Source organism: Pelodiscus sinensis, chromosome 12 (assembly GCF_052426305.1).
Source record: "Pelodiscus sinensis isolate ZL-2025 chromosome 12, ASM5242630v1, whole genome shotgun sequence".
Taxonomy (NCBI): domain Eukaryota; kingdom Metazoa; phylum Chordata; order Testudines; family Trionychidae; genus Pelodiscus; species Pelodiscus sinensis.
The window spans coordinates 6,486,747-6,511,544 of record NC_143063.1 but is presented as its reverse complement, the minus strand read 5'-3'; the positions used below and the strand labels follow the sequence as shown (position 1 = coordinate 6,511,544).

Genomic DNA, 24,798 nt, shown 5'->3' with positions numbered 1-24,798 from the left:
CCGCATTGCCCTGGGGCAAGAACTTTCACATTAGACCTTGGACTGTGAGTGTTGTAAGGCCTTAAGGTTAACCATGGTGTCCCATGCTCCCAAGCTATGCCCACATGGGACAGGGTGCACATACATCCCAATGCTCCTGGTTTGCTTTTGAGCTTCCTTCCATATTGAAAGCTTGATAGAAACAGGAGGGCTGGAAAAAAGATTGAACAGCACCAAAGGTCTTTGCATTGCAGGAGCACACAGAAGAATGTGTGGTGCTGAAGGGTTCATTCATTTGCATCTTGTGCTCTTCCCCTGTGATCTTTCTAGCCTCTTTTTGCTGCTCTCAAATTTGCACCAATGCATCACTAGCCCTCTGCTACTGAGATGGTGATAACTGGATACAATACTGTGTAGCAAGGGACCGTACCTATCATTTCATGCCCCTGGAGGTGATGTCTCTAGATAAACATCCTTTATACCACATTATACTGAAAAATCATATCCAGGTTACTGATACGAATACCACTCCTAGGTGATTCAGTATTACTGCTTCTGGGGTTACTCTCTGGAAAGTAAAACAAGTCTGATGATCTCCTCCTAGTCTCTAAGGCTTGCCAATATCATGGCACTACACCCTGGGATATGACTGGTGGCTAGAAGAAGCCTGGAACTAACACAATAAAATGCTGCATGTCTAAAGATACATCAAGAGGCATGAAAATGGACTCATTATATTTTTCACTGGGCTTGGCATTACACAGTTCCAGGGACCTGAGCCAAACCCACAAACTTAGTTGTTCACTATCATGAGCACAGAAATCACCTAAGCCTTTTAAAGTAACAAGAGGTTGCTTTGGCTGTAAACTTCAGCATCCATGTTCAGAGAAAGAGGGGTCCATAAAAGCCAGAGTATTCTTCACGAAAATCAATATCACTTTTAATGGCTGGGGTGGAGGGAAGCTGGCAAAAAAGGGGCGTGATTTCACTGGGTCACATGCATTCCTGCTATTTGTACAGGATTCCAATTCTCCTTTATGAATGGGTTCCTCTTACAATGTTTTCTTAAGAAAATCAACAAGCAAATGATGTGGGAAGTCAAAGTCCAGCTGTATAATTAGGTATCCCTGGAGGGAGAGAGAGCAAGAGAGGCCAGTTACACTACCTCACATCACATTTACATCAAGAACCTTGCAGTGCTCTGTACATAGAAATGGATGGAAAATTACTAACCGCCTTTGTGATGATCTCAGGGTTTTTAATTTCAAAGAGATTGAGTCCTTTGCTGTTCATCAGTGAAGTTAAAGCTGGCTCGATCCCTATGAAATCAATAACGCCATCCAGTTATAGGTCCATAGCTAATATTTGCTAGTCCCTGAACAAGAAGCACATTCAATGACCTGACCTCTCAGACTTCCGGATTGCATAGTAGAAGGGCAAATTTCCCATGCCCAGTTGCCCCTGGGATCCTATGAATTTTGGCCTACAACTCTCTCTATGCTCCCCGCACCCTGTTTCCAAAATGCTGCTGCTTTTAAGCACCAACATTTGTACACTAGACTTTGTCCCTCTTTTCCCAAAGGCCCGTGAAACACATGCATACACCATGGAACTTTTGACATGCTGGAGAATGTGAACAAAGGAAACACACCAGAGTGTGGGTTTTTTTGAGGCTGATGAAAGTGCATCATGAATCAATCCCACTGAATCCAGGGAATCTAAGGAGAATTCATTTTTATGCCAGGTTTGCCACTGATGTGACTTTCTTCACATCACTGTATGGGCCATTTTATTATTATTTAACCATTTTAATGCTGCCAGGTACTGCTCCATGTACTTGGTACATTGTCATGAGATGCAAGATTTTCCAAAGAGACTGAGGGAGTTAAGATGCACTACAGCTAGTACTCCCATGATGCACCATTTCTCCTCACCAAGAAGAAACCAGGGTGCAACATGGGTCAATGCAATCCAGTGAGAGAGCCTGATTCATACAACTCCCATGCAATATTTCAGAATCAAAATATTTCAATTTTTGATTTTTCACCAAAAAATCAAAATTTTCCATGGAAAACAACTCATTTCTGAACACCACCTATGGAGCAATTAGAAACAACTTGTGGCAACTTCAAACCACTGTCCACAGACAGAACTGAGGTTGCATGCTCTACAAGAAGTTTCTCCAGAGGATAAACTCACTTGAAATCACTTCTGGGATTCCAGCAACAGAGATGATTTTCTGCAGGAAATGCTTCAGAGATCTGTCATCCTGAAAAGCAGACACGTTTACGGAAAAAGCAGTAGCTGCAGAGATCTATAGTGACTCCTCAATTAGCAGGTGGTCTTCCCTGAGATGAAATGTTCTCTACTTACCCCAGCTCTGTACAAGGCACATTTAAACGCTTTAGGCTCTATCCTGGAGGAAAATATTAAACCAAAAAAAAAAAAAAAGTTCATGTCAGTGAGAAGCACCCGAAAAGGGCTTCGTTCCTTGTAGCTTTCACAGGCAAGTTAAGAGACACCCTGTAGCTAGCACAGGCAATTCACAAGACAACCTGGTACCTACACGGAGTCAGCAAGATGCAAAACCAGTTTCTTTTCTACATATGAAGTCTGGATTGTGACAGTGACTTCCTGTGAAGAGAAATAGACAGACCACATGACTGTCTTGGTTAAATCCTGTTGAGTCCCCAGTTACTAAATGCTCTGGAAATGGAAGCTCTGTGACTTGATTAGTGAGGTTCATGGCTAATAAGCATTAGTTAGTTATTAGGTCCGTACTATAGGAGATAGCACACAGCACTGACCAATCCCTTGAAGTCCCTTTCCTGCATGCACTGGGCTCTGGCATTCTGATAAAGTCAGTGGATTAGAGATGTATGTGGTCACCAGAGTCAGTATTAAAACAACGAGCCATCAGCTCTACTAACACTTTCCACTCTATCACTAACATCATCATGTTCCAGGTTTGCACGTGCGGACGGGGACCCAGGAACACCCCAGCTATATTGGCTAGTGAGGACAAACGCCAAGAGACAGCGAGAAGACGCGAGGGCCGGAAAGTAATACCTCCAGATTGCTGTTTGTGTAACTCCTCCAACAGCCATTTGCTTTCCAAGACAATGTCAATGGAATGGCCTAACCTTCAAGCTATTATTGTTTTGTGGTGTTGTTGTTGAGCACCAACAGCATTCTAGATGTAATACAGAGCCTAGGGTGAGAGACAATCCCTGCCCCCAAGGACTTTGCAATCTAGATTAACTGAGTGAGAAACTGACCTTCTCAAAATATAACACCACAGTGGGCTCTGCTCCTTGGGAAGAAATGCTGAGCTCCACGGCAACAGATGACTTCACAATTGTCCCTTCAGGCTGGAGGGTAATTTGGGGAGGGGTGAGACTCCAGACCTTAGCCAGCGAGTCCTCATAAGAAGTGCCTTGAAAAATCTGTAGGATACGCAGGGGACTGGATAAGGGTTACGTGCTCAAGACTTTTCTTAGGTGCCTGGTATCTTAATTTATGCTGAACACACAATACACTGCAACCCTCTATCACCCCTGCAGAGGGGTGGGCAAAGGGCCCTTCACGGGCTGGATCCAGCTCGCTAAGCCAGTGCATCTGGTCTGCAGCCACCTGCCACTCCCCCACTCCCATGCCAATCAGGGTCTAACGGTGGGGGTGCACGTGAAGTCTCCTCACCCCTGCAAGAGTGCACGGTGACTAGAGAGAGATGCCAGCTGTTTTAAAAAGAAATCTGATGGGGTTCAACAAGGACAAGTGTAGAGTCCTGCATTTGGGACGGAAGAATCTGTAGCTAGCACAGGCAATTCACAAGACAACCTGGTACTTACACGGAGTCAGCAAGATGCAAAACCAGTTTCATTTCTACATATGAAGTCTGGATTGTGACAGTGACTTCCTGTGAAGAGAAATAGACAGACCACATGACTGTCTTGGATAAATCCTGTTGAGTCCCCAGTTACTAAATGCTCTGAACCTCACTAATCAAGTCACAGAGCTTCCGTTTCCAGAGCATTTAGTAACTGGGGACTCAACAGGATTTAACCAAGACAGTCATGTGGTCTGTCTATTTCTCTTCACAGGAAGTCACTGTCACAATCCAGACTTCATATGTAGAAATGAAACTGGTTTTGCATCTTGCTGACTCCGTGTAGGTACCAGATTGTCTTGTGAATTGCCTGTGCTAGCTATGTCTAGGGAGGAGTATAAATATATTGCTCGAGAATTCAGGGGAGTTATCAGGAAGGAAAAAGTGCAATTGGAATTGCAGGTGGCAAGGGACGTGAAGGATAACAAGAAAGGTTTCTACAGACATGTTAGCAACAAGAGGGTGATCAGAGAGGGTGTGGGGCCCTTACTGGATGAGGGATGGCCACCTCACACTCCACTCCCAGCCCTGAGCCCCTCTTCTCTTTCCCCTTCCAGGACTGAATGGTTCTGCAGAAAGGGACCTGGGGATTACAGTGGATAAGAAGCTGGATATGAGTCAACAGTGTGCCCTTGTAGCCAAGAAGGCTAATGGCATATTAGGCTGCATTAGGAGGAGCATTGCCAACAGATCCAGAGATGTCATTATTCCCCTTTATTTGGCTCTGATGAGGCCACATCTGGAGTATTGTGTCCAGTTCTGGGCCTCCCACTACAAAAAGGATGTGGACGCACTGGAGAGGGTCCAGTGGAGGGCGACCAAAATGATTAGGGGGCTGGAGCACGACCTATGAGGAGAGACTGAAGGATTTGGGTTTATTTAGTCTGCAGAAGAGAAGAGTGAGGGGGGATTTGAGAGCAGCCTTCAACTTCCTGAAGGGAGATTCCAAAGAGGATGGAGAAAGGCTGTTCTCAGTACTGACGGATGGCAGAACAAGGAGCAATGGTCTCAAGTTGCAGGGGGAGAGGTCCAGGTTGGATATTAGGAAAAACTGTTTCCCTAGGAGGGTGGGGAAACACTGGAATGGGTTACCTAGGGAAGTAGTGGAGTCTCCATCCCTAGAGGTGTTTAAGTCTCGGTTTGACAAAGCCCTGGCTGGGTTGATTTAGTTGGGATTGGTCCTTGCTAGAGCAGGGGGCTGGACATGATGACCTTCTGAAGTCTCTTCCAGCTCTATGATTCTAGCTGCAGCATGCTCTTGCAAGGGGGTGGAGACTTCACAGGCTCCCCCACCTTCAGGTCCTGATTGGCCTGGGGGCAGGAAGAATGCGTGAGGTCTCCTTCTGCTAGGCCTCTAGAGCGAACCATCGGCTGTTTTAAAACAGCTGGCATGACTCTCTAGAAGGAGGGGAGGGAAGGAGAGCTGGATGGGGAGGGAGGAATGGGAAAGAGTTCTTGTGCTCCCAATCAGGATGCAGGGGGAAGCACAATAAGTTTCCTGGCCCTGCCCCTTCTGCCTGAGACCCCACCCCTTCCAGGGTGGCCCCCTTTTAAAAATTATTTCCCACCGCTGCTCTAATAGCATCACTCCAGCTTCTTCTCCCACACCCACCCAGCCCTAGGAGGGTCAGTTGGAACACTGGGGCTGTGTCTTGACTGGCCAGTTTTTCTGGAAAATCAGCTGCTTTTCCGGAAAAACTTGCCAGCTGTCTACACTGGCCGCTTGAATTTCGGCAAAAGCACTGACTTCCTACTGTCTGAAATCAGTGCTTCTTGCAGAAATACTATGCTGCTCCCATTCAGGCAAAAGTCCCTTTTGCTCAAAGCTTTTGCGCAAAAGGGCCAGGGTAGACAGCTCCGATTTGTTTTCTGCAAAAAAGCCCCAATTGTGAAAATGGCGATCGGGGCTTTTCTGCGGAAAAGTGCGTCTAGATTGGCACGGACGCTTTTCCGCAAAAAGTGCTTTTTCAGAAAAGCGTCCGTGCCAATCTAGATGCTCTGTTCCGAAAATGCTTTTAACGGAAAACTTTTCCATTAAAAGCATTTCCAGAAAATCATGCCAGTCTAGACGCAGCCTGGGGGAACTATGCAGGGACGGGGCTTGAGGAAATCCACTCCCTTCCCCAGCTCTACAGCTGCTATGCCAGCCCAAAGGGACAAAGAAGCCTCTACATCCCTGGCCCCCATCATTTTAGAGAAGGACCCAAGATACTATAGTGACAAATCAACTCCATGGTGGAGAGAATGGCAACTCCATATGGCAGGAGAGAATCAGGACCTTTGTGTTTTGCATTAGATTTTTTTAGATCAATTCAGCAGGAGTGACGTTGACCTTCAGTGAGGTGAACACTGCCCAGCTTGGGAAAGATGTTCCTTCTGCGTTTCTTTTCATAGAATATAAGATAGCAACGTGAATAAACAACAGTGCCACAATCCACAAAGTTAAAGCTCTGAACCGATCCCCCAATTACCTCTTGCACAATTCCTTGGTAGGCCTCTGTGTCTTCCATTTCAAACATCTCCTTAAATGAACAACAATGAAATTGTGAGTTGGATCGAGCACAGTCTGTTCCCAATGTGTCACTGGAGCTGAAGGGGGAGGAGGGCAAGCAAGGCCCAGAGGTCAAAAGCAACTGCAAGAAATTCTAAAATGTGTCTGAATTCATGTGTAACAAGAGGGGCAGCACCTGGAGACCACAGAGCAATGGTCTATCTTGAACTGACCAGCCAGAGTAACAATGTGTGTCTGGAAATCTTTGTCACCACTGAACCAGGCAATGATGTTCTCCACATCAGCCAACTGTTCCAGCAGCTCCTTCTCTATGGTGCTTGGAGACCCAACTAGATGACCTCTCAAGGTTCCTTCCTGTTCTATGATTCTCCTACTCTGTCCATCTGTCTTTCACTCTGGCTGCTGCAGTTTTCACCCACTGAATTTTCCCTCTTTTTTCAGCAAAGTCACTCTCCTAAGCAGAGCCCAAGGCCAGTAGCAATTGTAAGCTGCAATAAACAAAGTGCCCTTGCCTACTCAGAACTTAACGTTGTCCAAGTTCTAAATTCCTGATGTTGTAACATCATCTCTTCTGCGGTACTGCTGGGTAAACAGAACCCACGGCATTTTGTTTTCTGAGGATTTATTTTTTCTGTCGTGCAGTTATAAGCTAATAAAATGACGCTGTGGATGATATTGTGGGCAGGGCTGGATTGCCCAATAGGCAGACTAAGCAGGTGCTTAGGGCATCAGCAAAGCAGGGGCACCAAAAAAAATGAGATTTTTATGTTATAGTATTGTTTTTATTTTGAATTACATATGGGGGGGCACCATAATCTTTTCAGTGCTTAGGGCCTCTAAAGGTCTTAATCCGGCCCTGATTGTGGGGTTGCAGGTTTCCTTTTCTCCCAATGATCCCACCGCACATTTTGTTTAGTCTACAAGTCAGAAGATTGATTTTTTTTTCTCTGCCAGTATAGCCCTCTCATTGCGGTGCCCTATCACCCATAACCCACAGCCGGTGCTGCTGATACAGTGCTGGTTAACAACTGAGACTCTCGAGTTCTCACTTTCAGACCTCACTGCTGACACCATCAGGGGACCAGTGTTATATCTGTGTCCATCCTGCTAGACTCATGTCAAAAATTTTGCAATAAAAACAAACAAACCCTGAGAGTGTTGTTACCATAAAACAAATTAGAATCCACTTTGCTTTCCCATAGGTCTTTGGGGTCTGCAGGATATTAGTAGATAGGACTCATCAACAAAAACACAGGAGGTAGGGATGGATGTCTAAGGAAGTGACATTTTTCTGACTATCATCGCACTGTAGGCTGTATCTTATGCTGTAGGTTCCCTTCTTTTTTTGGAGCTCCAGATTTCACAGCAAATGAACTCTCTAAGAATTGTTATCCTCTTACCAAAGCAGGGAAGAACAAGAGCTGCAAATACTATTTGAGTGAGAAGAAAAGTTAAAATAATTCTGTAATAGTTACCCTTAACTCTTCCCCTGTGATCGTTAACACCAGGCGTTCATCCAGGAAAGCTGCCAAGGCCAGAGAGTTCAGGACATGGTCTGAAAACCAGAAGTATAGCATCCTGGACTCAGAGAGCAGCGATGGAGCAAACATGGAGTCATTGAAGATGACTGAATAGTTCTTGTACAAAAGAAGACCCTATAATGAAAGAGGATGCATGGCTGGTGACCACCAGTTGGGAAACTAAAAACCAGCTGTCTTCACTTGGATGTGTCCTGCTTGGTTTGCAATGCAAAGTGCTAGTTGTACTTATTAAAGCCGGGCAGGCTAAGCTTAGCTAGACAGTGATGGAAGATGGTGCACTCTATAGCCTGGATAAGATGCACAGGGTGTAACCAGGGGCACAGCTAATCCCAAAGGGTTGTGGTGGAGCAAAGAAGCCAGTTGTAGCTCCCTGATTTTAGAGCAGGGTCTATGCTGGCCAGTCCCAAGCACAGATGAGGGCAGTCTCTAAGGTCCGTTCTAAACCACAGCAGCTGGTGGAAGCCATGGGGGACCAATAATGCTCCAGCTACACATGGTGACTAGCTAGCCATCCTAGGTGGGAGGTGACATAGACCCATCCCACACTGGGAGAGTCCCCGCAAGACCAATTAAGTTGGTGCTGGCTCAGGTGAGGCTACATGTCTGGCCATGTGTGTGCAGAGTTTACAGAAGCCTTTTCCAATTACCGAGGGTTTGAGTTCTTTTAACTGAACCTGAGTGTTGTTTGTATTTCCAGTGCTAACAGCATTCTGAATAAGGACAGGTGAGAGCCAGCTTGGACAAAGTAAGAACCAGGCTGCAAACCTTTCCATCACACTCCATTCAAAACATTAGCCCTGGAAAAAAGAATGCTCTGCCCTTTTAGAACACCTTTTCTCTGCCGCCTGGAGAGGTAGGGATTTATTATTCCATTTGATAGGTGGGCAAACTGAGGCAAAGTTACTTCAATTATATAATAAATCAGAAGCTGAATCAGCAGGAGAGCTCTGGAGTTTTGCTTCCCTAACCCTTGCTCTAACTATTTGACAACTCTGCCTCCTAGCCTTCTCCACTTTGGGAAGGAATGGGCCAAGGAAGAGAAAAGGAAAGAAATTAATATGAAATGCCCCTGGCCCCATTCCCCATCCCCCAGATTGCTTTACCTTATGATGTGATTCCATGTAGTTTGCCTTTATTACTGGAAACGATGCCAGTGAAATATCTACCCCAATAGGCCCATCCTGGAGGAAATTTGCTGCAGAAAATAATAAAACCACTTATTTTACTGACTGTGCAATTTCACATGATTAAGACCAGAATTTACAAAGCCGATTCTGAACACTAGGGGTGTGTCTAGACTACATGCCTCCGCCGATGGAGGCATGTAGATTAGACAGATAGGCAAAGGGAAATGAAGCTGCGATTTAAATTTAAATGGCTGCCGCGCTGAGCCGACAAACAGCTGATCAGCTGTTTGTCAGCTCAGCGCGCTAGTCTGGATGCTCCACGCAGACCTGAACGCCTTTTATCGACATCCCCCTTATGCCTCGTAGGATGAGGTTTACAGGGGATGTCGATAAAAGGCTTTCATGTCGGCAGGGGAACGTCCAGACTAGCTGATCAGCTGTTTGTCGGCTCAGCGCGGCAGCCATGTAAATTTAAATGAAGCCGCGATTATTTAAATCGCGGCTTCATTTCCCTTTGCCAAAAAAACAAATCTACATGGCTCCGTTGACGGAGCCATGTTGTTTAGACATACCCTAGATGATTAAGTTCTGCAGACTAGACAAAGAGACTAAAGCACAAGACTGGGAGTTGGGTTCTATTATTATGTCTGCAATGGGCCTTCTGTGCCTCAGTTTCCCCACTTGTAAAATAGGGCTGGTAATTCTCAGTCCTTACATTCCAAGTGTCTGGAGCACATAGGTCAACCTGAAAGGATGGGATTTTCTATCATGCTCACACAACTTAAACCACAAGTTCTACTGTCTATTTTTCTGTTTTGGCAAATATTTTCCTACAGGCTGACGTCTAAAACATTTAATTGCGCACAGAGCTGTGACAAGTATTGCATCTCCAGGAAAAAGCCTCTGGCAGACAGGGACATCATCTTCAATCACGGCACCTGCAGCGACCATTTTGTTTGTCAGTTTCTGTTTGGTTCTCAGCATGACACATCTCTGTGCCTCAGGAGCCAGAACCCAGAAGTGATTTGCAGCCGGTGCAGCCTTTGAGGAATGTTCTGACAGCCACGCCAACATGTGTGACATCAGTGTGCAAACAACCATTATGACTGCCTTGCAGAGGCCGTGTCACATCTGCTCATGTGGCCCTGGTGGAAGTGCCACCGTTTAATGGCACGGTTGGAAAATGAAAGACGAGATGTCAGGCTTCTCCCCTAATCTGCACTGATTAGGTCTCAGTTGGAGTATTGTGTCCAGTTCCAGGCACCACATTTCAAGAAGGATGTGGAGAAATTGGACAAGATCCAGAGAAGAGCAAAAAGAATGATTAAAGGTCTAGAGAACATGACTTATGAAGGAAGGCTGAAAGAATTGGGTTTGTTTCATTGGAAAAGGAGAAGATTGAGAGGGGACATGTTAGTGGTTTTGAGGTATCTAAAAGGGTGTCACAAGGGGGAGGGAGACATCGTTCTCCTTGCCCTCTGAGGACAGGACAAGAAGCAATGGGGTTAAACTGCAGCAAGGGAGGTTGAGGTTGGACATTAGGAAAAACTTCCTGCCTGTCAGGGTGGTTAAACACGGGAATAAGTTGCCTAGGGGGGTTGTGGGGTCTCCATCTCTGGCGATATCGAAGAGCAGGTTAGACAAACACCTGTCAGGGATGGTCTAGATCAGGGGTGGGCAATAATTTTTTGTTGGGGCCATTTCAAACATTTTTGAAGTGGCCCTGGGATGCACTGGAATGGGCAGGATGCTTCGGGCTTCCACACCCACAGACCATGATGGTCTGGGGGTGGGGGAACCCCTTTGCCCCCCCTTCCCACTAAGCACCCATGCCCCTGCTGGTGGGAAGAAACCCACCAATGAGAGCCTGGGGGTGGAGGAGCACGCCAAGCCTCCTCCCACCTTGCCAGGAGTGCGCAGCACTTCTAAGTGCCACACGGTCCTCGCAGGGCAGGGCTAGGGTGGAGGAAACTTTGCGCGCTCCTCTTGCCCCCGGGCCAATCAGGGCTTGGGATGGGGGAGCATGTGAAGCCTCCTCCCACCCTACCAGGAGTGTGCGGTGCTTCAAAGCGCCATGAGCTCCTGGCCCAGCAGAGGAAACTTCATATGCTTCCCACCGCCTCCAGGCCCTAACTGGCACTGGGCGCCACCGTGAGGGCAGGCGACTGGACTCGATGACTCTCAAGGTCCCTTCCAGTCCTAGTGTTCCGTGAGTCTATGATTCTACCTGCCTGAGGCAAGGTCTCCACTCAAACATCAGGTCAACCAGCTACCTTGCTATGGGGCATAGAAAATCCACATGCCTCTGCAACACAGTTAAGCCAACCTAACCTCTGGCCTGCACAGTGCTGGGTTGAGAGCATCATTCCTCCCTCCACCGCCCCACCACCTCTCTGGGAGCTGGATTAACTACAGCTAGGGGAGAAGCCCTCATGTCGCTTGGTAAGTCTCTGTGCCAAAGAGCTACGGCAGCACAGCTGAAGCCTCTGGAGCTTTCCAAGGATAAAGTAGCCCAGAGTAACCACCAGGGGCCTGGGCTAGCCTGCATGGCCCACTCGGAAGCCCTAGCAAGAGAAAAACTTGGTTATGTCTGCCACACAAGAGCAGCCTCCCACCCCACAACCAGAAATGAGTCAACCATGAACCCTTGTTGCCGAGAAGGCTAATGGCATATTGGGCTGCATTAGTTAGACTCAGAGCATTGCCAGCAGGTTGAGAGAAGTGTTTATCTATACAGCACTGGTGAGGCCACATCTGGAGTATTGCGTCTAGTTTGTCCCGCCCCCTACAGAAAGGATGTGGACAAATTGGAGAGTCCAGTGGAAGACAATGAAAATGATGAGGAGGCTGGAGCACATGACCTATGAGGAGAGGCTGAGGGATTTGGGCTTATTTCGTCTGCAGAAGAGAAGAGTGAGGGGGGATTTGAGAGCAGTCTTCAACTCCCTGAAGGGAGGTTCCAAAGAGGCTGGAGAAAGCCTGTTCTCAGGGGTGCCAGATGGCAGAAGAAGGAGCAATGGTCTCAAGTTACAGTGGGGGATGTCTAGGTTGGGTATTAGGAGGGTGGGGAAGCACTGGAATGAGTGGCGGAAACTCCATCCCTAGAGGTTTTTAAATCCCAGCCTAACAAAGCCCTGGCTGGGATGATTTAGTGGGGTTGGTTCTGCTTTGGGCAGGGGACTGAACCTCCCGAAGTCTCTTCCAACCCTGTGATTCTATGATTCTGTGACTGCAGATAGACCCTCACTTTCCAGCCCATGTAGTTTCTTTCCCCAACACCCCCCGGATTGGCACTTTTTCCCTGATCACTACCATGTCTTGGTCCCCTTTGGCAAGGACAGCATCCCTGTGGGCCTCAGGTGTCACTCAGTGGATTGTGCCTTAGTGGATTGTGTCTAAGACAGGGAAGAGAAAATGGGCAGACACTTACCTGCTCTGTCCTGTATAAAATCTGACAGCATCTGGGCCAGGAAGTTAATTTCTTTACACACCTACAAGAGGAAAGGAAAAAGTTGAATGCATCTGTAATGAACAGGAGGAGTGCTGACCAGCACCCGGTGACTAAAGGGTTAATTCAGGTACCTAGCAAAGGTTTTGGCCAGGGAGCCAGGAGAACCAATCGAGATAGAGGGTTGAAATTTGAATTGGATACAGGTTTCCTGCCTGCTCTCTTTGGGTACGTCTAGACTACATGCCTCTGGCGACAGAGGCATGTAGATTAGACTACCAGGCATAGGAAAATGAAGCGGCGATTTAAATAATCGCCGCTTCATTTACATTTACATGGCTGCCGCGCTGAGCCAATCAGCTGTTTGTCGGCTCAGCGCAGTAGTCTGGACATTCCGCGATCGACATCAAAGGCAGTTGTCGACCTCCCAGGTGTGCCTCATCCCAGGATTCTATGCCTCCCATCCCGCTTTACCATCTAAGTATTGTGCCAACTTTTCTCTGTGTTTTCATTTGTTTCCCTTAGTGGCTCTGTAACATCCATCAACCAAGTCTGCTTTCTCAAGTTTAGCTTTTGTTTTGTAATAAAAATCACTTCTTTTGAGGTGCTGATTTGATTCTTGTGTGCTGGAAGGTCTGTCTGTGTGCGTCTGCAGGCCTCAGACTGAGGGGTGAGCTACCAGAGACTACAGCTTGTTTTTCTCTTTTCTTGTTTCAAGTTCCTTTGGGGCAAAAGAGCTTGAGGTCCCCCTGGGGATGGTTTTAAGTGTGCACCCCTGGTTTTTAGGGATCAAAAAGCATTTGATGGTGGCAGCAATTCTCCAAAATCTGGGTATTAGGATTCTGGGGGGAAGTTTTTTGTAACCAGGGCTTGTCTAGGCAAGGTTTTAGAGCTCTCTTGCGAGCTCCCAGGTTCTGCCCTCGGAGCGCCAGGGTGGGGAACAATCCGGACAGCATCAGTGTGGCCCACTTCCCCTCCCCCCACCCAGTGTTACCATAGGTCCGAGCGCAAGGCTTGCAGCATCTCAGGCCTCAGTGAGATCTCACGCCTGGTAGTTTTGCATTAGTGTAATGCCACCGTCAGCACTGGAATTGCTCCTGATTTACAATGCTGGGAGATTAAAATCAGCTTCATGCTTTTAAATGTGACCCTCAAGCATCTGACTTACCCCCACCCTTTGGGTACCAGCCGTGAGAGGTTGCTGCTGAGCGAGGCAGGACTGCCCATGCCGGCAGCTTGTTGCCCAGACCCCTGCTGTCCCAGGATACCAAGGTCTAAAATTGGGAATCAAGCCTATTCCGGCAGCGCAGGTGCAGAGGACTCCCCTTAGCCACCAGACCAGCCTCTAGGTATCCTTGGGGCTCACTGGCATGACTCTGTGCAGAAAGTTAAGTAGGTGGCTATGTCTTTGCAGGATCAGGCCCTTTAGGATTATGTGCCAATGCCAGGGGCCTACATGGTGCTTTGCGGACATAAGACACAGTCTTTGCTTCTTGGTCACTCGCTGGTTTAGGTTTCTTACCTGGCTTTTTAGAACAAACTTCAAGGTGAAGGAGATGAAGTCTGTGAAGAGCTGCTTGAGCCACCCTGGCCTGTAGAGAAGAGACATTGTTGTAGGAATGTGTGGGGTGCCCAAAGGAATGGAAAGCCTGGGGGGACGGTAGCCCTTGGCAGAACAAGGTGCCATGTGCCAGACAATACACTGCTTGGACAAGAACTCACTGTTTGTCTCCCTGGAGGTGGAGAGTCAGCTTATAGAAAGTCAGGTAACAATCCGATGTATCGGCAACCACCCGGCCCTTGGCACACACTGCACAGCAGAAAAAGCAAAGGTGGATTATAAACCCGGGGAGCAGTGCAGGTGGCAAGAACCCAGGAAGCTAAATAAAGAGGGGTCCTGCGCTGTCTGGAGCGAGTACAGGGCAGCACAGGGGGATCGGACATACAGGATGACTGGAAGGAAATGGCCTTTCTGAGGAGCGGAGGAACGTAGGTTCTGATGCTGCGAAGGGGCAAACACAGCCCATGTACTGACCTCTGTAGGGCTATGAGGGGCTTATTTTTGGTTAAGACAGGGAGGTGGGAAGCGGGAAATCTGAGTGCTGGGGTCATGTTGTCAGAAGTGGCCCAGGTCCAGAATTTCAAAGGTATTTCGGAGGCCTTGTTCTGCTAGGGCTGCAATGCCGAGCTGACTTCACAGCCTAAATCTCATTTTCAAAAGGGACTTAGAAGTCTCAGGTCTGGGCTACCCCTAAAACTTAGGTCAGCCTAGCTCCACTGCTCAAGTGTGTGAACAGGTCCCACCTACGAGAGATGCAGTTAAACCGACCTAAGCCCTGGTGCAGACACCGTTAGATCAACAGAAGAATTATCTGTCAGCCAAGCTACCTCCTCACTAGGAGAGCGAGTAACGAACAGGAGAGCCCCTCCCATCACTGTAGCAATGTCAACACTACGGTAACGTAGCAGAAATGCGGCTGCTATACTACTGCAGTGCACACACAGTACATAGCCCCCTCAGTGTGATTAAAATCAATGGCTAAAGCATTCACGTGACTGAGGAGTCAGTCTCAACTCTGCCTACCAACCCAGCCTGTGCTGTGGGCGAGTCACTTCATTTCTCTGTGCCTCTCTGTGCCCCTCTGAACCAGGCAGTGTTTTGAGAGATGGAGAACCTGGCGTCCTCTCCAAACGCAATGGCAAATATAAAGAAGTTGTGACGGTCAGGGCTTTAACGGGGTTCCAAAAAGACCTAGATAAATTCATGGAGGCTATTGATCCATCCATGGCTATTGATCAGGGTGGGTAAGGACGGTGTCCCAGCCTGTTTGTCAAAAGCTGGGAATGGATGTCAGGGGAGGGATCACGCGATGGTTCCCTGGTCTGTTCACTCCCTCTGGGGCACCTGGCATTGGCCACTGTCGGCAGACAGGGTATTGGGCTAGATGGACCTTTGTTCTGACCCAGTCTGGCCGCTCCTATGTTCTTAAACTACTTTGGCACTTTCTGCCTGCATCTCACTCATCTTTGATTTTAAAGTAACTCCAATGTCACATTATCACTACCCCCACTGCCCTCAAACCAGGTATTTCCTCCACCAGGAATAGGTAGGAAAGGCATTTTAAAAACACTTCTTCCCCCAGCCTCCCTGCCCAAAGCAATGAACTGTGCGGGTGTGACAGGGCGCTTGCCCTGCACTGGCCCTTTAAGGGCAAACCCCAGCCCGCAGCAGGGCCTGGGAGTTTAGCCCCAGCTGAGGCGAGTTAGCTGATTAGGGCCCAGCTGGGAGCTATATAAGAGGATGGGCTGGTGCTCCAAGGAGAGAGGAGTAAGAGCCTGGCTGCTGGGGGAGTAAGAGGGCGAGGCGAGGCGAGGCGAGGCAAGCTCCGGCCAAGCAAGCTCCCAGGCTGCAGGGCCTGGAGCATGGTCTGCTGAAGAAACAACAACCCCCGGAAGGGGGGCTCAGAGACAGGAGGGCAGTGTCCTGAAGAGGACGCCATGGCCTGGACACCATCTGAGGGAAGGCACCCAGCCAGCCAGAAGGAGCTAATTCCTAGGACAGACAGCAGGTGGTGCTGTGGTGGTGAGTGAGCCCCTTCACGGGGAAAGGTCTGCAAATCATCCCATGCACTCATCCAGGCTGGCTGCATTGCAGTTAGCTTGCAGACAAGGGCATGCCAAAGGCTTCTGTAATTCCTCTGAGAGACAACGGGCAGGCAGTTCCTCCCAGAACTTCTGGGTTGTAGCTCTGCCCCGCCTATCTGTGGTACCTTGGTCAAGTTCCTTTCGACTTGCTCCACCTTGATTTTCTAGTCCATCAATGAGGATTGTAAGGGACAGTTGGCTTAGTGTTATTCAGGGTTCTGCAAATATGACACACTATGGTCACATGCTTTATTGTACTGTTGCACTTAGGGCTCTTTAAAGCAGTGAAGTGGTGTCTGAAACCAAAGAAATAACCCAACCTCCTCCCATCAGATGGGGCAGTATGGCCGGATGGTGAGAGACTGTGGAGCCAACAGGGACTCTACAGCCCAGTGTGGCATAAGCCATTGACATGTTGGGAAGTCATGTGATGTATTATACTGCGCACAGAAACCGGCTACAGACCTGGATCAAAACCCAACCTGAGGCACCTTTAAGCAACTCACCCACTTTTTTTTTTTCTGAATCCTTCTCTGCAAAATAGAGAGGAGTCCACGACAGGCTGCTCATAGCAAAAGCAATCGCAGGAGGGCTATGCACAGTGCCTCAGGCTCAGGGAAGTTCATACAGCTGTAGCTAAGGACACAGTATTCCAGGCTGTGCCGCTACTTACTCAGTTTAGTGTTGATGTGGAGATCAATTGAAGAGTCAATTTCAAAATCAATGGAGTGGGTGAGTTTCACACTGTAACAACAGAACAGAAAACACTCAGCAAACAAATCAGTCATAGACATAGAAGACCAGTGCTGGCACAGAGCACGCAGCGGTGATAGATGCCTTCTGAAGACAGAGGAACTAGGTAGGACTTGCCCCATTCCTGACTTTACTAGCCATTTCTTCCTTGAATAAAGAGGGCAGGAATTTGCAACTATTGGGTTTTTTTTAACACAAAACCAAAAACATAGCCCAGAACGTGTTTCCTGCCTTTACATTCATTCCCTGGGCCTCTGCACTGTGAATTGCTCGTTGATGTGACACCAAGAACAGAATTATCACACTGAGTTGCTATTCAGAGCTCAGGCCTAGTCCTTCCTTGCCTCTGAAGCTCTCTCACTTCTCCCTCACTCCCCACACCTGCTCCCTCTCATTGTTGACTAGGATTAAATGGATACAGGTTGTTTGGAGACTCCTTTAGGAGAAGTCTGGGATTTACCTTAGAAAGGAGACAAATAACGGGGGAGAGGATAAACATCTATACGATCGCAAGTGGGACAGAGAAGGTAGATTGGGAATTTTTGTTTCATAACACAAGGGGCCATTCAATGAAACCAAAAGAAAGGACATTCAGAATCAGCAGAAGGAAGCACTTTTGCATACAACACACAATTAGATGGTGGGACTTACTGCTACATGAAACTGTTGGAGGCTAAAACTGAGCAAAATTCCAAAAGGGATTGGGCATTTACTTGGATGTCAAAAATATCCAGTTGTAATTAATAATAATAAACAACAACATGTGAAGAGATATTAAACTTTGTGTTTTAGAGCTTAAGCCAATCACTGACTATGGATATGTCCACACTTGAAGCCTAATTCAAAATAGGGCTGCAAATGTAGGCATCCGAAATTGCAAATCAAGCCCAGGATTTAAATATCCCGTGCTTGATTTGCATCTTCCCAGTCAGGCGCCATTTTTTTTTAATTGACAAGACTGGAATAACTGCCCACTTCTACACGTGGCAGTGAAACGACCATTCGAAATAAAGCCCTATTTTGAACTACCTATTATGCCTCCTGCAATGAGGTTTAACGGGTAGTTCAAAATAGGGCTTTATTTCGAACGGCCGTTTCACTGCCACGTGTAGACGTGGGGAGTTATTCCGGTCTTGTCAATTTAAAAAAATAATAAAATGGCGCCCCACTGGGAAGATGCAAATCAAGCATGAGATATTTAAATCCTGGGCTTGATTTGCAATTTCGGATGCCTACATTTGCAGCCCTATTTCGAATTAGGCTGCAAGTGTAGACATACTCTAATAGAGACCAGCATGTGGGGCAGATTATCCCGTATCTGTCCATGCTCTTTCTTCTGGCAGAGAGGGGTTGGGTTTGATCCAGTCTGACCATTCTTGTGGTCCTACATACTTACAACCAAGCACCAGTGTAGCCATAACTCAGGGTCCCTCTGAAAGATGCGGTCACATTTTGAATTGCAATGTCTATGGAACCTTTTTCCTTAAAATCTACATCACTGTTTTCTATGGACAAGTCGTTGATCTGTATGCTAAAGAAGAAAATGAAAATGGTCGGTACATTCATACTGTCCATTGTGAGCTGAATACATTGCTTTCTCCATTGGCTTTCGCTGTCGCTCTGTTATTTTTCATTGCTAACCTTGTAATTTACATTTAGGCTACGTCTAGACTGCATCCCTTTTTTGTAAAAGGGATGCAAATTAGACGTATCGCAATTGCTAATGAAGCGGGGTTTTAAATTTCCCCCGCTTCATTAGCATCAAAATGGCTGCCGCTTTTTTTTTGGTACGGAGCTTTGCCGGAAAAAAGCGCCAGTCTAGACGCGGATCTTTCAGAAAATAATGCCTTTTCCGAAAGATGCCTTTTCCGAAAGATCCCTTATCCCTCTTAAGATAAGGGATCTTTCAGAAAAGGCTTTATTTTCCGAAAGATCCGCGTCTAGATTGGCGCTTTTTTCCGGCAAAGCTCCGAGCTGAAACAAAGCGGCAGCCATTTTTATGCTAATGAAGTGGGGGAAATTTAAATCCCCGCTTCATTAGCAATTGCGATACGTCTAATTTGCATCCCTTTTACGAAAAAGGGATGCAGTCTAGACGTAGCCTTACATTCTTTCTCTGGGACACAGTTTCTAAGAGACACTGCATTCAGCTCTTGCATTTCTTGTTAACAATAAATAATAAAAGAATATAGTTTTGCATTCTTGCAGATGCTTGTGCTTGATTGGATGAAAGATCAATAAGTTAATAACATTCAATACAGCATTTTTCAGCCCATCGCAGTTACACATTGAAAAAACCTCACTCTTAAGCAGAAATTGCTTTATCCACACTCAAAGGCTACATCTACACGTGCGGCTTCTTGTGTGAGAAATAAGCAAATGAGGCTAAGCATGGACTATCACCGAGCCACATTTGCATACCTAATGAGCTGCCATTTTGAAAAAGAAACTCTTGCACCGGAAGGAGCTGTCTACACTGCCCCTTCTTGCACAAGAAAAACCCTTTTGTGCAATGCTGTTATTCCTGAAAGTAATCAGCGTAGTGGCATTGCGCAAGAGGGTTTTTCTTGCGCTAGAAGGGGCAGTGTAGACAGCTCCTTCTGGCTCATGAGCTTCTTTTGCAAAAATGGCAGCTCATTAGGTATGCAAATGAGGCTTGGTGATATTCCATGCTTAGCCTCATTTGCATATTTCTCACGGGGAGTGTCGACATAGCCAAAATGTTTAACTGGTACCCATCTGTGGCCCTCTGACACCCCCTGGTGGTAACTGGGCCATGTTTTAAACCTGATACAGCCAGGTCATTTAGCTCAGTTTTAATCTACCCCAGTGGTCACCAGCCAGTAGATTGGGATCTACTGGTAGATCCTGGAGCCTCTGACGGGTGATCCTGACTGGTTTGGCTGGGAGGCTGTCTTCAGCTGCCTGCCTCCCCACTGTTGTGCTGTTCCTGCCCTCTGTGTTGGAGCTGCCCCCAGGATCCTCCTGCTTGCTGTGCAGGGTGAAAGAAGTGGATGGGGGGGCACTGAAGTCAGGGTGTCCCCCTCCCCCATTCTATGTCTCCCATTTCCACAGAGTGAGCAGGGCGGGGCCTTGGAGAGGGATTGGTGTAGGTGCAGGGTCGCAGGGAAGGAGGCAGGACAAGGGTGTTTGGGTTTGAGGTAGATCCTGGATTGTCTTAATTTCAGGAAGTGATCTTGTGCTTAAATAGGTTGGAGCCCACTGATCTGCACAGGAAAACACACGCACGCACAGACCCCGCCTCCTACAGCAGTGCAACTGCCTCAGGCTTGGAGCTGAGCACGGTAATGCAGACATTTGCTCTAGGGCTGCAGCCTGAGATCCCTGCGAGGTTTCAGGGCTCCAGCTATAGCCTGGGCCACAATGATGACCTGGTTATTGTATAGCCCGGCAACATAAGTCTGAGGCAGTTGACCCCCATTCTGAGCCTTGCCGCTGTGGGGCGGTGTGAGTTTGTTTGTTTGCTTGCTGTGTAGTGGTACCTTTAAGGCGCTAAGACACAGAGGTTGCAGGTTCTGTGCCTCCCTGCCTGCAAGCAGCCCACCCATGGACACAGCAAGACAAATGATGCACCCTCAGCCACTATGGACACAGAAATACCAGACCAGAGCACTGCACAGCAGAGGACATTTAGGTGGGCAACAGTTAATTACTAGACATGGCCCCAAATCAGAAGCCCCAGCCCAACATACTTTGGGAAACTTCAAATCCTCACATGAGCTTCATTACCAGTCCAGGGATGGGAGCAAAATTTGTTCTCAAACTCCCCCTAGTCTGTAGAGCAGTCGCTGACCTGTCACAAGCAGATCTACAGGCAGCAGATGCTGCATGGGGTTGGACAGCTGTTCAAATAGTGCACTTGCCAATCAATGATGAGTTCAGCCTCACCTTCTGGAGACATTTCAGTGACGTGAACCTTCCAAAAGCTTCTCCCAGTAACTTTGCTCTCTTCTGCTGATATACGTGAAATGGCTCACAAAATAATGGCTACGTCTACACTGGCAGCTTCTTGCACAAGAACTCTTTTGCGGAAGAGTTCTTGTGCAAAAACTCTTCCACAAGAGCGCGTCTACACTGGCATGTGCTTTTGCACAAGAGCATCCATGGCAGTGTGGACGCTCTCTTGTGCAAGAAAGCTCTGATGGCCATTTTAACCATAGGGCTTCTTGAGCAAGAAATTCATGTTGCCTGTCTACACTGCCCTCTTCTGGAAGAGCTCTTGCGCAAGAGGGCTAATTCCTCGGGGGAGAGGAATAACTCTTCTGGAAGAAGCCCTGTTTTACAACGCTATACTGTAAATTTACTTCTGGAAGAACGCTCGTGCAGTGGAGACAGCCGGCAAGTTTTTGCGGAAGAATGGCTGCTGTTCCGCAAGAAGCTGCCAGTGTAGACGTAGCCATAGTGTTTGTAGGTTGCTAGATCTTTCCAGCCGGGAGTGACTTACCCAAATGGCAGAGGACCAATTGTGCTGGGCTCTGTTTTTATCGGGAAATATTTCATGCAAAAGGTGCACAAGGGGACCTCATTCTTCTATTCACGATTTCAGGCTGAGCAAATTTGATCGCTCCACAAACCTTTTTCCCCCAGCATATCCAGGGCCTTATTCATAGGCCCCCACCACATGTTGTGTTACAAAGGGGCTGTGTCTAGGCTACATGGCTCCATCAACGGAGCCATGTAGATGAGGGTTGTAGGCAAAGGGAAATGAAGCGGTTAAATACTCGCCGCTTCATTTAAATTTAAATGGCTGCTGTGCTGAGCCAACAAACAGCTGATCAGCGCGCTAGTCTGGATGCTCCGCTGTCGACATCAAAGCCCTTTGTTGACCACCCCATTATTCCTCGTGGGATGAGGTTTACCGGGGCGGTCGACAAAGGGATTTTATGTAGACCACGGAGCGTCCAGACTAGCGCGCTGAGCTGACAAACAGCTGATCAGCTGTTTGTCGGCTCAGCGCGGCAGCCATTTAAATGTAAATGAAGCGGCGATTATTTAAATCGCCGCTTCATTTCCCTTTGCCCAATAAACAAATCTACATGGCTCCGTCGACAGAGGCATGTAGTGTAGACATACCCAGGGAGTTCAGAAGGGGCACAGTCATACTTACTTTGTTAAGCCATAGGCCACTTTGCCAAGAAATGCCATGGACTTTTCCCCACTGATATCAGGGTAGGTTGCATGTCTGAATGCTGCTTGAATTACCTGAGCTGTTTGCTGGTTCACTGGAAGTGGAACAAAGGATTAAGAAAAAGAATAAAGCACAGTTCAGTCAAGTTTCAAAATCAGATTAACATTTCTTCTTAATAGCATTTAAACCTGTGCTTGGCACCCGGCTTCCATCCACACAGGGATTGGCTTTCATCAGCTTCATGGTAAAACACTCGCGAAGGTGAGTTGTTCAGGGGAAGTCATAGGGTCAGCACCTTCTTATGCCTGACTCGTTCTTTGGCTAAACCAATGGTCAGACCGTTCCCAAGGCCTCCCCAGACGGTTGTGATCATCCCCATGCAGCGCAAATCTGATCTACAGATCTCCAAGCAACGGATCTCACTACTGAGTTCCAGGGTTTGATCTAAGGTGTTCCCAACCACCACGGACAACACAAAGGACAGAAGAGTTTCTACAATGGATGAGACCATTGGTTAATCATGCCTGGTGGTCCCACAGCGGCATGGCCACGATCATCTGATCTTTCCTCAGTGGAAGGTAACCAAACACACAACCTAATCCCCCCAGCCAGGTGTACAGCCCTGCACCCGAGGATAAACAGTCTTTCCTGACTCTTGCAGATAATCCCGGAAGTCCATGGGGAATTAGATGAAATTACTAGGGTCATGATCAGCTACAAAATGTTATCCACAGCTATAACATTATCTATCCCACTTCAAATTCTAGCCACAGGCGTCTCTCTGAATATAAGTAGCATAAAATTGTATTTACGTCTAGTCTTTCTAAATATATCAGCCATCAATTTCATCATCTGTCCTCTTGTGCTTGTACAGGGATTATGGTACAAAGGACCAAAGACAGGAGAGACTGAACTGTTTTCGCTCTCCCCTTCATTCCTGATGCTTGGAGTATTTAAAATTGAGTACTAATGCCTTTCATCGGAGGAGCTCAAAACACTTTAGAACAACTCCTAATGCTGCAGAGAAATATTGATCCCGCCCCCCACGCCTCCGAAAAACTGAGACACAGAGACTGTAAGGGTGCGTCTAGACTGGCAAAATCTTGCTGCCTGGCTACACTGGCTGCGAGTATTTGCGCAAGAACACTGACTTTGTTCTGTACAAAATCAGTGCTTCTTGCGCAAATACTCTGAAACTCAGGGATAAGCTCTCTTGCACAAGTATTCTTGTGCAAGAGGCCAGTGTAGACAGCCACGTTAATTTCTTGCACAAGCAAGCCCAATGGCTAAAATGGCCATCGGAGCTTTCTTGCACAAGAGAGCGTCTACACTGGCATGGATGCTTTTGCGCAAAAGCAAATCTTTTGCACAAAGGCACATGCCAGTATAGACGCTCTCTTGCACAAATACTTTTAACAGAAAAACTTTTTCGTTAAAAGTATTTGCGCAAAATCATGCCAGTCTAGATGCAGCCCCAGTGGTTTGCCTCTGGTGCATGGCAGACCTGGGAGTCAAATGAGGGTCACCTGACTGATTCCACTACTTTGCCAGACATCACCACATCAGTTACTGTTCCTAATGTGCTGTTTAAAATAGGTTTGGATGATGATTTCATGATCCCCTAACAACAGCTGTAGCTATGAAAGCTAAGTTCATAATGGTCAGTAAGTTGTGTGTGTGTGTGTGTGTGTGTGTGTGTGTGTGTGAATTTTGTCCTAATTGTACCACATCAAACAATTGACTCTGAAGGATCAGTCACGGCTAATGCAGGTGGCAATTGCTGGCTCCTTGGAGCAGCACTCTGATGTGGCATAGCAAGTCTCATTGCAGTGGGATACATAGCAAGATGGTCCCACAGGCTGAGTGCAGCCTATAAATACAGCTAGCTGGGGAAATAGAGACAGAAGAGGACTGATGTGCCTGTTGCTGTCTGCTGTGGCCGCTGCCTGCTTTCCCTGGGAGGAATAGAGCCCAATAAAGCAGAGACTTACGCACTAATGCAGCTGGCTTTGTCATTCTGCAGACGATCCCAGTGAGGTTAAAGGAGGCCGACTCAAAGGTACAAGCCGCTGATGTGCTGATAAGAGCGAGCGAGACCATGACAAGCCCAGTCATCATTCCCTAGGCTGCGTCCCTGCTGCACTGCTAGCTGCTTCCCCACCCCAAACAGAGTGCTCCGTAGACAGGACATGCGCCACTTCCCTTTAGCCTCCAATTCAGCCCACACTTCCTAACCCTCCCATGGCTTCCTTAACCCTTGCCATTGCTCTGCTTCAGCCCAGTCTAGGCAGTAGGGTTAGATAGGCCTGATTCCTTCTCTAAGACGGCTCCAACTTTGGCACAACGCCACTGCAGCCAATGGGGCTCTGTTGGTCTGAGACCTGGCTCAGGCCAATGGATTGTAATAGGTTAGACCAGCTAGCTCAGGTGGTTGGCATGTGGTGCTAATAATACCAAGGTTATGGGTTCAAGCCCTGTGCTGGGCAGTTGGGATGGTGGTCTATCTTCCTTCATAAGATGCCCTGCTGGTGAACATAGCTGCCTCCTGAGCAGTTGACTTGGGTTTGCTTCCTGGGAAATGCAAGATGTATTTTGGGAATGGTCCTGCTTTGGGCAGGGGGCTGGACTAGATTACTCCTGAGGTCTCTGCCAGCCCTGGGATTCTATGGTTGGGATTCTATTGTTGGATAAGCATTCAGGGGGATAGGCTAGAGGTCTGCCATAAACACTTTACAATTTTCCCTTAGCCGAGAGA

The 24,798-nt window shown here is 47.6% G+C and overlaps 1 protein-coding gene across 2 annotated transcripts; it reads right to left on the bottom strand.

Annotated features, from left to right (window-relative positions):
* Positions 1-597: 597 nt before the first annotated feature.
* CETP (cholesteryl ester transfer protein) lies at positions 598-24,204 on the bottom strand. Of its 2 annotated transcripts, none has more exons than XM_014569378.4 (16): positions 24,039-24,178; positions 22,023-22,137; positions 18,291-18,425; positions 16,815-16,885; positions 14,219-14,306; positions 14,019-14,088; positions 12,479-12,539; positions 9,025-9,116; positions 7,856-8,035; positions 6,340-6,390; positions 3,258-3,425; positions 2,546-2,613; positions 2,353-2,395; positions 2,179-2,248; positions 1,213-1,298; positions 598-1,106 (listed from the first exon to the last, which is right to left on the bottom strand). In XM_014569378.4, coding segments are annotated over exons 1-16 (1,374 nt in total). In that variant the 5' UTR covers positions 24,040-24,178; the 3' UTR covers positions 598-1,031. The 2 variants fall into 2 exon arrangements, with proteins under 2 accessions (XP_014424864.3, XP_006114789.3); XM_006114727.5 differs by having other exon boundaries at positions 616-1,106; positions 24,035-24,204.
* Between the last annotated feature and the right edge of the window lie 594 nt (positions 24,205-24,798).